At 37.6% G+C, this 12,247-nt stretch overlaps 1 protein-coding gene across 1 annotated transcript; it reads left to right on the top strand.

Moving 5' to 3' along the window:
- Positions 1–6,929: 6,929 nt before the first annotated feature.
- LOC127944412 (early growth response protein 1-B-like) lies at positions 6,930–9,145 on the top strand. Its single transcript, XM_052540313.1, has 2 exons — positions 6,930–7,209; positions 7,426–9,145. The coding sequence occupies exons 1-2, from the start codon at positions 6,936–6,938 to the stop codon at positions 8,403–8,405; spliced, it is 1,254 nt and encodes a 417-aa protein (XP_052396273.1). The 5' UTR covers positions 6,930–6,935; the 3' UTR covers positions 8,406–9,145.
- The last annotated feature ends 3,102 nt before the right edge of the window (positions 9,146–12,247 follow it).

The raw sequence follows: 12,247 nt of genomic DNA, 5'->3' as shown, positions 1-12,247 counted from the left end.
TACTGGTTATTTGCTAATTTAATACAACTCTTGTTTTTTATTTAATTCCATTTTAATTTTTTCATTAAATTAAATTGCAAAATATGTACCTTGCTATAGTTTTACTAATTTAATTCAAAACTTGCATCGTTTGTTAAATTAAATTAAATTGTATTTTTATTTTAAAAAATTAAATTAAATTGTGAAATCTGTATATTGTTTTTTAGACAGTTTTACTTTATATTTACTAATGCAATTAAAAACATGTATTATGTTTATCAATCTGTTAATTATTATCATTAATTTATAGTTTAACTTTATATTTAAATTAATTTATTGTATTTATTTACTTTTATATTTAATAATTTGATTCTGAATTTATTTATTTATTTTAGTCTACAATTTTAACTTCATTTAAACTGTAATCTCTACTTAAACTAAATTAAATTAAACTGGAAACTTGTATGTTTATTATTATTTTATTGTATTTTTTATTCTGTAAAGTATTACATTTATATTAACTTTTAAGTTTAGGTTTTCTATTCAAATACATTTAGCTCTTACAAAAACAAAAACCGCATTGAATCAAAATGCATTCGCACTGAGTGAAACCAGAAATGTGTTTATTGGTTAAAGCTCTTCTTTAAAACAAACTCCATTTGCTGTGAGACCAGAATGCTGATTCTGTCACATGAAGATTTTTGCATTACTTCAAAAAATAATGTTTTATAATAATTTATATTCTATTAATATTTTATTACAAATAGATTCATAATATTAAATGTGCACTAGTGCTGTTTATTTAAATGCAGCATGAAGGCAGTATGAAAAATGTAAGCATGATTTACAAATACTTTAATTTTTGATTAATATTTATTATTATTTAAACATTTAAAAAATGATATTAATAATTAATAATCAATCTAGTGTGTGTGTGTGTACTTGTGTGTGTCTGTACGTGTGTGTGTGTGTGTGTGTGTGTGTGTGTGTGTGTGTGTGTGTGTGTGTGTGTGTGTGTGTGTCTGAGTGTGTGTGTTTTCTGTAAGGCAAATCAAACATCCCTGAGCAAAATAAAATCATAAACACTTCCCAAAGCAGCATGGTAATTGGACAGATTGAGCAGATGCACTGACTCACTGAGTGTCACATATATTAACATCATTAGTGTGAATGAAAGCCTTCAGTGACGAACACAAAATAACCTACTGGTTACTGAGCGCTTATTTATATAGGGTTAGTAAAGCGAACATCGACATCTGTGGCATTGTGCTGTGTGATAAACCTGCACTGTGTCTTTTTATTAATAATCCTGCTGTCTGATCAGCATCTTGATATGACACACCTGTGCGGTGGATGAAGAAGTGCTCACGAACTCAGATTTAGACACATTAGTGAACAATATTTGAGAGAAATAGGTCTTTTTTGTAGATAGAAAAAGTCTTAGATCTTTCAGTTCAGCTCATCAAAAATGGGGCAAAACGTGTTGCGTTTATGTTTTGTTTTGTTTTTTTTTGGGGGGGGGGGGGGGTTACATAAGAAAGTATTCCCAAAACCTTTAACACACTCTTACTCATTTCATAAAAAATGCAAATAGAGGAGACTTGCTAAAAAGCCCCTTTTTGGTCTTTTTCACCCCTCTGTACTGATTTATTTATTCATTGGTTTGATAATGTTACTTCAAAATAATTAAACATTTAAACAAAAAATGTAAAATTGCATTAAAATGTAAACATTTAAAATGTAAATATTACATTTTTACGTGTGAGTGTGTTTGTGTGTGTGTCTGTGTGTGATCAGATGTGAGACTCTAAATCATGATTGATGGAGAATCAAGTAAAGCTGAGCTGCTTCAGTCCAGGAAGAGTTCATCTGGAGATATTACTGACCTTATCCTGACCTTTACTTGATCACAATCAGGAAAGATCTGAGTCAGTTACACTAGAAGATCTCTGACTGGATTAAACGCTCTGATAGAAGACGTGCAGGAGATTGTGTGTGTGATAGCAGAGTTTGATCATTTAGAGCCTTAGAAATGAAATAAAATAATGCAGCTTCATAGGATCAAGATTATTGCAGTACTTCATGAAGGGATTGAGTTGCTTTATTGTCTTCCCTCAGTAACAATAGTGTCCTCTCATGTAATCAGATTCAGCACCAGTTATTCTCAGACGACTTCACATCAGCTGACGTCTCAGGAGTGAAATGTTTCCTTCGCGCTGCGCAGAACTTTACATCAAATATTCTAACTGAGGATTCTCTCTGTCACCACGGTAACCTGCCGGTTTCACTCCGGTATTGCCATGGTTACCTGGTGTCCTGCATAGCAACATGTGGGATGAGGACGATCCCAAACCAACAAACACTCCCAGCTCAGCCCACACACACACACACACTCACTCAGACACACACACACACACACACACACTCACTCAGACACACACACACACACTCACTCAGACACACACACACACACACACACACAGACAGAGAATCAGTAAGCATCATTAATGGTTAGTGCTTTTACCTTTTATTATTATTATTATATATTTGTTTTGTAAATTTAAAGTTGTTTTAATATATATAGATATATATACTTTCTTTAATTTTGTATTAATTGATTTACTTTAAATTAGATTAACTAATTCCTTTTTCATATTCTTCAAATTAGTTACAAAATGTGAATCTTGTTTTTTTAGCCTATACATTTTTATTTTATATTTAATAATTCAAATCTTTAATTTTATTTATTTATTTTGTTTTTACAGAAGTTGTTTTTTTACTCATTCAGAAACGAAATTGCAAAAACCTGTATCTTGATTTTTAGTCAATAGTTTTACTGGTTATTTGCTAATTTAATACAACTCTTGTTTTTTATTTAATTCCATTTTAATTTTTTCATTAAATTAAATTGCAAAATATGTACCTTGCTATAGTTTTACTAATTTAATTCAAAACTTGCATCGTTTGTTAAATTAAATTAAATTGTATTTTTATTTTAAAAAATTAAATTAAATTGTGAAATCTGTATATTGTTTTTTAGACAGTTTTACTTTATATTTACTAATGCAATTAAAAACATGTATTATGTTTATCAATCTGTTAATTATTATCATTAATTTATAGTTTAACTTTATATTTAAATTAATTTATTGTATTTATTTACTTTTATATTTAATAATTTGATTCTGAATTTATTTATTTATTTTAGTCTACAATTTTAACTTCATTTAAACTGTAATCTCTACTTAAACTAAATTAAATTAAACTGGAAACTTGTATGTTTATTATTATTTTATTGTATTTTTTATTCTGTAAAGTATTACATTTATATTAACTTTTAAGTTTAGGTTTTCTATTCAAATACATTTAGCTCTTACAAAAACAAAAACCGCATTGAATCAAAATGCATTCGCACTGAGTGAAACCAGAAATGTGTTTATTGGTTAAAGCTCTTCTTTAAAACAAACTCCATTTGCTGTGAGACCAGAATGCTGATTCTGTCACATGAAGATTTTTGCATTACTTCAAAAAATAATGTTTTATAATAATTTATATTCTATTAATATTTTATTACAAATAGATTCATAATATTAAATGTGCACTAGTGCTGTTTATTTAAATGCAGCATGAAGGCAGTATGAAAAATGTAAGCATGATTTACAAATACTTTAATTTTTGATTAATATTTATTATTATTTAAACATTTAAAAAATGATATTAATAATTAATAATCAATCTAGTGTGTGTGTGTGTACTTGTGTGTGTCTGTACGTGTGTGTGTGTGTGTGTGTGTGTGTGTGTGTGTGTGTGTGTGTGTGTGTGTCTGAGTGTGTGTGTTTTCTGTAAGGCAAATCAAACATCCCTGAGCAAAATAAAATCATAAACACTTCCCAAAGCAGCATGGTAATTGGACAGATTGAGCAGATGCACTGACTCACTGAGTGTCACATATATTAACATCATTAGTGTGAATGAAAGCCTTCAGTGACGAACACAAAATAACCTACTGGTTACTGAGCGCTTATTTATATAGGGTTAGTAAAGCGAACAAACCTCCAAACTTATAAATATAAAACAATATATATGAACTTGGATATACAAGTATGTCTAACTTTACATACAGTATTTACAAAATGCAATATACTCTATATAGCAAATTTGTACATTGTGTGATTGTTTATATATATCAAAGCGTAACTATTTTATCATCCAACACTTATCAGCTAAATGCAACCATGAGGCATGAAGATATTAAGATATTCTACACATCAACACATGATTTTCTGTAAAGCTGCTGAAACAATCTCAATGTGGAAAGTGCTGTATATATAAACTTGGCTTGTATATTGTATATTGTAAAATAATGGCTAGATATTACCAAGGTGTGATGTTTCCCATTATAGATACAGTCTTTCATTAACTGTTTTTTCATAACAACGTTTTACCTGTAATACAGCTTACATTCAGATATGTTTCTAGCATGATTAGCACGTTGCTAGCATGATATCATGTTTCTAGCACAATTTAGCACATCGCTAACATGTTTTAACATGATTAAGAACACTGTTAACATGTTTAAGAAAGATTTAACACATTGCTGCCATGTTTCAGAATATTATTTTTAAACATATTACTAGCATATTTAAACACTTTGTTAGCATGATTAGCCAGCTGTGGTTTCTAGGCACGGCTAATTATAGATAGAAACAAAACTTGTATAAATCATAAAGTTCTGAAATATTTTAGGATAGTTCATCGCTTTTAGTTACAAAAAGCGTTTTATATGAAGAGTACACTCCATATAATGTGATTTTGACCGTATATAAGATAACTTACAGTTAACCAACAGGTTTTCTGTAGCATTTTCTGCATTTTCACAGGTCATATTCTTTCTCATGGCTGTCTGCGCATGTATTATTGTCATAAAGTATTATTGACACCTCCAGCTCGGCTCGTTCGTGTGCTTCTGCAGCCCTCGCGGGGGCGAGCGACTATTTTTGGCGGGAATGCCTCGAGTTTGACAGCTGCTGTTGGCGGGAACGGGTTGCCCCGGAGCGCGCCCACGCCTCGAGGATTCAGCGCTCTGCAACCACAGAAATGTTTCCAAAAAAACAGATGAATCACGTGCGACAGGCTGTCACAGGCGTTTATAGACGGAACCATGTTTGGTCTCAGTTTCCGGAAGCAGAAACGAATCTGTATTATACAATGTGCCGCAAGACACAACGATAATGCAATGATGATGACATTAAACTTCAGTGTGCAATAAGATACCACTTTTAAACGACTCAAAAAGTCGACTATTTTACCCTATTGAACAATTATAACATGGCATTTTAAATTCCACAAACATCTGTCTCTATGAATACATTCTTAAAGGGACCTACACAAAGCATTAGCATTGCATCAGTGTCTCATCAATGGATGCTCTGCAGTGAATGGGTGCCGTCAGAATGAGAGTCTGATAAAAACATCACAATAATCCACAGCACTCCAGTCCATCAGTGAACATCTGGAGAAGACAAAACCTGAAACACATCCAGCATTAAGATGATTTTAACTCAAACACATAGAGTCTATAATCCATAATAACACTTCCTCCAGTGAAAAAGTGCATCTGTTGTCTCTCTCATATTAGTCTGTTTAAACGCTGCTTGATCTGTGCAGATTTCTCTCCTGATTCAGACCAGATGCACTTTTCCACTGGAGGAAGTGTTATTATGGATTATGATTATTGTGATGTTTTTATCAGATATTTGGACTCTCATTCTGACGGCACCCATTCACTAAAGTTATTTCGGGCAAAGAGTGTAAAACACACACACACACAAATTCAAAAACTTTTCACATGATTCGATTATTTTACCTGCAAGTCAGCCAGCTGTCTTTTTGGATTTGTTTTTGCATGTAAATACAGGAGGATAATGCTTGAATATGGGGATCTGAGAGCTCAAACATACAAGAACCTGTAAATAACAACAACAACAATACATTTACTGGGCAACCAAAAGTGCATGAGATACTAAGATTTGTTTTTGTTCAATAAAACCGCATGCATTTTCCACACTTGAATGCAAAATGAATTGATGTATTTATTTTTCCACAGCAGCGTTGCGTTCATATTAGAAAACGTCCATCGTCTAATAAAATGAAATCTCCATGGGTGCTGCAGGCTGGATGCTGGTTAAATGTTATTATCAAAATATACTTTATGACATATTTGAAAATCATAGATGCAGCTGCAGTTCATCAGCCGCTCTGAAGAAATGAAGCATTACATAACGCGATAAAATAAGACTCGTTTACCGTATGATCACGATCTCACGTTGCTTGCATACATGCATTTCTCATCTAAAGCGAACACTTTTCACTCATATTAGCTATATGAACGTGCACGAGCGTAATAAATGCTTGTGACTGTCAGGTCGATTAAGCAAGACATTATCAGCAAGACATCTGTGTTGCTGTCCGTGGTGCTGAAGGTTTCCTTTACAAAACATCAGGAAAAGGGAGCAAAGTGAAGTCACGCGACAGATGGGTGTAGATGCATAACAGAGGCTTGATATTTGACATATTTCCTTTTAAAAATCATTTGAATCTTTAAAATGCCAACCAATGTGCATGGCTCGTTTGTGGTTAAAAGTCTGCTATATCCGCATTGCACGGGATTTCAGCGTGCATTCTTTGTCTCGCTGTTGCTGTTCATAGTTTTAACCCATCAGATCATCAAAAGTCACCCGAGGCTATTTCACTTTGACACTGTTCCACTGCGAACATAATGGCCGCCTGTCATTCACAAACACGCCTCATTTTTCCGCATTGGTCTCCAGGAAAGTCTCCGCTACGTCACGCCCCGTGCCCATTTTCGGAGGGGAACCCCGTCACATCCTCTGTCCATATTTGGGCAAGAGCTGTCTGGAGTTAGCACACGGCGGGGAATCCTCCTGCAGACGTAGATGAGCGGTGGGCGGAGCTTTGGCGGAGCCGAACGGTATAAAAGAGAGATGAGGAATTCCAGCAAACGAATCGACGGAGATCAGAACCTGAAGGAAGCCTCAACTGGGAATCCCAAAGCAGGATTGTCATTCGGAAATAATTCCTTGTGGATCTTAAGCTATTTTTACATCGACATGATGCTGAACACCGTGGACTTCAGCGCTTTGGATCTGCTTTGCGCTCAAACCCTTCCTTTGGAGGAACAATACAACGTTCAGAATCAACCTGATGCTGGTGAGCACTGGGTTTAATCTCATTCATATTAAACTATGGTCGAATTAGTAACTTCTAATGCAAAAGCAACCGCTTCTCTTGATCAAATATTAAACTGCATGCAATGCATATAATGTAATGTATTTAAAAAATGCACTTTTAGTTTGGATTCAATCCTGATGCAGTGAGTCAACAGCAGTCGCTTATGTAACGCATCTCTTTTCTCTTTCCTCGCAGCGTGTGGGTTGTTAAAGCCTAAAGCGGAGCCGCTGGACACCGGTTTCCCCGATTGCACCAACGATGGCTTTCCGCCGTCGCCGCTCACCTACACCGGGAGCTTCTACACGGAGACCGGAGCGTGCAGCGCGGACGCGCTTCTCAGCATCCTCACGGAGATCGTCGGCATCTCCGACAACTTCTCCGAGAACTCTCGCGGGAGCGCGCTGTCGCGGCAGGAGTCGCTGTTATCCACCGGGAGCTCGCTGGGTTCACCGGAGTCACTGTGCAACGACTCGTCTGACGAATTCACGGATGTGAACACCTGCCCGGCGATCAAGAGCGAGTTTGGCAGCAGCTGTAATGGTGGCGATCTGTTCGATGGCTTTATTTCCCACGAGCCTTCAGACCTGGATGACATCATTGACCTGCTCTCTCCATTGGGTCCCGAGACCGACTCGGTTTTGGACACGTGGATCAAGCAAGAGCCGCTGGAACAAGCGAGCGCGCTGAACTTCGTGCCCAACTTCCAGATTCCCGTCACAGCGCATGAAAACAGCCTCTATAGGACCATCTCGTATCCGTGCGCCACGACCGCGCTCCTTGACTCGCTGCTCTCCACCAACACGCGGAGCGCTAAACCGCGCGCCAGGAAGGGCGCGGCGCGCGAGAAGCCCTTTTGCTGCCCGGTTGAGAACTGTGAGCGCCGCTTCTCGCGCTCCGATGAGCTTAACCGTCATGTCCGCATCCACACCGGCCACAAGCCCTTCCAGTGCCGCGTCTGTCTCCGGTGCTTCAGCCGCAGCGACCACCTCACCACCCACATGCGCACGCACACCGGCGAGAAGCCGTTCTCCTGCGACGTGTGCGGGCGTCGCTTCGCGCGCAGCGACGAGAGGAAGCGGCACGGACGCGTGCATCTCAAGCAGCACGAGAGGATGCAGCAGAAGACGGAGCTCCTGGCGGCCGCGTGCGCGTTTTCCCTCCCCGGACTCGTGTGAGCGCGCGGAGCGTCCTGTTGGTTCCGTTCTACCCGAAGTTTAGTCTCGCGTCGCGGCGCGCGCTCAGAGCAGATCTGCGGTCCGACAACTGGAAGAGTCGAAGTCTGTAATCAAGACTGAAGCAAGCTCGGCATGCGAGGGAAAGCTTAAAAACCCGTAGTCTGCAAAGCCAGACATCTTTCAGCACTTCCGGTGGACAGCGCCTCAAAGTGTCAGCGGTTCAAGTCGCACAAAACCATGCTTTTCTACCTAAAACATTGATCACTCAAACCTCAGATGTTGTTTATGAAATGTCCTGCATGTCTTGATGTGAACGTGCACTTGTTACCACGCTGGCATGCGACACACGTTGTTGTATTTTGATACATCACTTTATAAAGCACACGAAAAGAGCTCTATATATTTGTACGTTATTGACTGTAATTTTGTATCGTCGATTTTCAAGAGAGTATACGAAGAATCTATCTTATAGATTTTCATTAAGTGACTGTATTCCACTTTTGACAGTAGAATGTGTCTGGTTGGTTCTTGGGAACCTGAAGCGCTGGAGTATTTAACACTTCAACATCGTAGTTGAGTTGCAGTAGCACACGTGGATGTGCAGATTGGCCTCCTGAGGTCGTTTCGATTATTGTCTATTTGCCTTTGAAAACTGTTCTCGTGCAATGAAACGTTGTCAAACGCCTTGTGAATATTTGAGGCTACTTAATGTTTCAAATAAATCTTTATTTATGACATCATTCTGAGTCTTTAATGGTTATGTACATGCATTATATCTTCAGACTAGCTCTACTTACTATTTACTAGTGCTACTTTCCGTATATTGTACAATTATAGTAAATAAGTCAAAATAAAACAAAATAATAATGATGAATTAAGCATGTCTGGTGTGTAAGCCAAACATAATAAAAACTTTCATACTAAGAACATATTGATAGAAATAAATCGTTTTTATTTTGTACTTTTCCTATACTGTCGTAATTAAACATATTTTGATTAAAATTTAATACAGGCAATACAATAAATACATATATAAATATAATAATATTATGATATGCAATAAAATAAACATTATTAAATAAAATATATTTTAGACTTTTTGCATAAATTAAACAAATGAGATAATTCCGATTTCAAACAGCCAAATAATAAATAAACTGCTTTCTTTTTTATACTGAAAAACATATTGAAAAATAATTTCATGCTGTAGGTTTGATGAATTGTAGTAAATATACAAATATTCAGATTTAACTTTAATATATGTTCGTTATTATTACCTTGAAAATAAAGTGTTTTATACTTTCCATTTGGTCGTTTTCATATTAACGACATGTCAGTCTAGCGCCATCTATTGGTGGACAGTGAAATACTCACATCTGTCTCTCTTTCACACACACACACACACACACACACACACAGAGAGAGAGAGAGAGAGAGAGAAAGAGAGAGAGAGAGAGAGAGAGAGAGAGAGAGAGAGGGAACCCAGTGACAGTATATCAACTCACTCTATGTAATATATTGTAAAGAAAACATAGCTTATATACGATCTTTTATATCTCAAAGATACTGCATTAAAACAAATTTAATCACATATTTAATGTATTATAACTATGGAAAAAATTGCAGCGTATTTTAATCAAGGCAGTTGTTCTTAGTATAAACACACTGGCGGACCTTCAGCACCACGAGTGCGTGGACAGCGCCGCGTGCTCGACGCAACGTAACGCGCGCGCCCCCACATTATGCTTTTTCTTTACCGCTCCTCGTGCAGTGCGTTCCTCCCAGACCGGGAGTGACGTCAGAGGCGACCGGAGCGGCTGCTCGTGCTCGATGAAGTCGAGTTCAGCGGGTCTGTGGAAGACAAGGGTCCAGACAGAGTGAAGGCAGGACGCGCCAGACGTCTGGGAACCGGTGGGTTTGCGTGCATGAAAGCTAACAGAATAATATTTACTGATGCACTTTCACTGATGGCGCGTGTAGATGTTTCTCTAGATCAGTGATCCTCAAATCTGGCTCGCGAGATCCACTTTCCTGCGAAGTTTAGCTCTAACCCTAATCAAACACGCATGAGTTTGCTAATCATTGTCTTCAGGATCATTAGAAAATCACAGGCAGGTGTGTTTAATTGGAGTCGGAACTAAACTCTGCAGGAAACTGGATCTCGCGAGCCAGATTTGAGGATCACTGCTCTAGATAATAACTGCATCATAAAACATGTAAATGAGAAAGCATGAGCAGAAGACTGTGCATTTGTATAATCGATGCACACAAGAATATTTCTAGACTTTATTTCATCGTCGCGGTCTTGATGGAGCTTTACTCCAACTCTTCATCATATTCAAGCGGAAATAACGCGTGAAGAATCTCTCTTATATCTTTCCCTGAGTGTGCATCTGAACTGGATAAAATAATGCTGAAAACAGAATTTGCACTGGAATGACTTCTTCTCAATTACTCTACGTGAAGTATGCATTTCCTGATAATGTACATAATATTTTTTATTTACCAGTAGAAGAATATGTTCATATACTATGTTTATATGGATTACCAAGAGATGATGGAGGTAGGACGCAGTAATGAGACAGACACCTTACCTTTAGATTCACATTTATAACAAACAGATACATTTTGACAACTTATAAACACTTTGAATGGCAACAAACATTTTGTGATGCAAAGCAGTGCATTAAATATTGATTGAATGAAACTTAAGTTATCATAATATCTTAAAGTTATCATTCCTTTTTTTCTTTTGCAGGTGTGATAATTCTGCAAGAACCTGTTTTGGACTGAAAAGCTCCTTAAATGCCAAAGAAGAGTCTGAATCACCCCTAAAATGCCCCAAAGTTAATGATACTCCCTGAAACACTTCTCAAAAGCCCCTAAAAGTTACTTAAATGTCTTTGAAATGCTCAAGAGACTTCTAAAAACAACCCTTAAATGCTCCTTAAGTTAGTGAAAGATAGAATATAATGAAATAGCCCTTAGACAATCCTAAAAGTTAGTAAAATGCCCTTGAAAGACCCAAGAAGATACTGAAACACCCTTAAAATGCTTCTGAAGTTACTGAAAAACCTTTGAAAATCCAGAAGATACTGAAACGCCTTGAAAAACGTCTGAAACACTCCAATTGTCACTGAAATGCCCCAAAAGATTGAAAAGCCACAAAACACTCCTGAAAACACTGCAAAGGTTACCAAAGAGTTCCTGATAAGTTCTTGAAATGCTCCTGAAGTTACGGAAATGTTCCTGAAACTTTCTTGAAACACTCCTAAAGTTCCTGAAAAGTTATTGAAACTCTCCTAAATGTACAGAAATGTTCCTGATGCTCTTGAAAACTCCTAGTTACTGAAACATTCCTGTAAACTTCCTTGAAATGCTCCTAAAATTACTGAAATTTTCCTGAGACACTCTTGACACCCCCCTAAAGTTACAGAAATGTTCCTGAAACTTTCTTAAAAAGCTCCTAAAGTTCCTGAAACGTCCCTGACATGCTCCTGAACTCTGAATGACCGCACCACTCGACTCTGGAGTTGTTTTTCAAGAGTGTTAGCACATCATTGCAGTATGTCAACCAGCACAGAGCTGCCGTTATGCTGCCCGACCTGTGGAGAGACCTGTGGGTTTGGAGAGCACCTGTCCAGCACCCGCCCCTGCCCGAAACTCTGTCTGACCCCTCGCCGGAGCTCCGAGGGCGGACTGATGTCCCTGTACGCCCAGCGAGAGACCGAGATCATCCGTCCTCTGTGACTGCAGCTTCTGGATGCCCTGAGTTTGGCCCGTCCACTCCGAAAGGTTCTCCTTCAGAGGGACTCTCGCCCACCGTCCTGCCCTCGTCTCTG

Source organism: Carassius gibelio, chromosome A23 (assembly GCF_023724105.1).
Source record: "Carassius gibelio isolate Cgi1373 ecotype wild population from Czech Republic chromosome A23, carGib1.2-hapl.c, whole genome shotgun sequence".
In the NCBI taxonomy this organism is placed as follows: domain Eukaryota; kingdom Metazoa; phylum Chordata; class Actinopteri; order Cypriniformes; family Cyprinidae; genus Carassius; species Carassius gibelio.
Note: the sequence above shows the minus strand (reverse complement) of the source record. Positions and strands in the feature narration are given on the sequence as shown.

Coding starts and splice junctions, on each gene's coding strand:
- LOC127944412 (XM_052540313.1), top strand. CDS start 6,936: ATGAGCGGTGGGCGGAGCTTTGGCGGAGCCGAACGGTATAAAAGAGAG. Junction 7,210..7,425: donor TCAGAATCAACCTGATGCTG/GTGAGCACTGGG, acceptor CTTTCCTCGCAG/CGTGTGGGTTGTTAAAGCCT.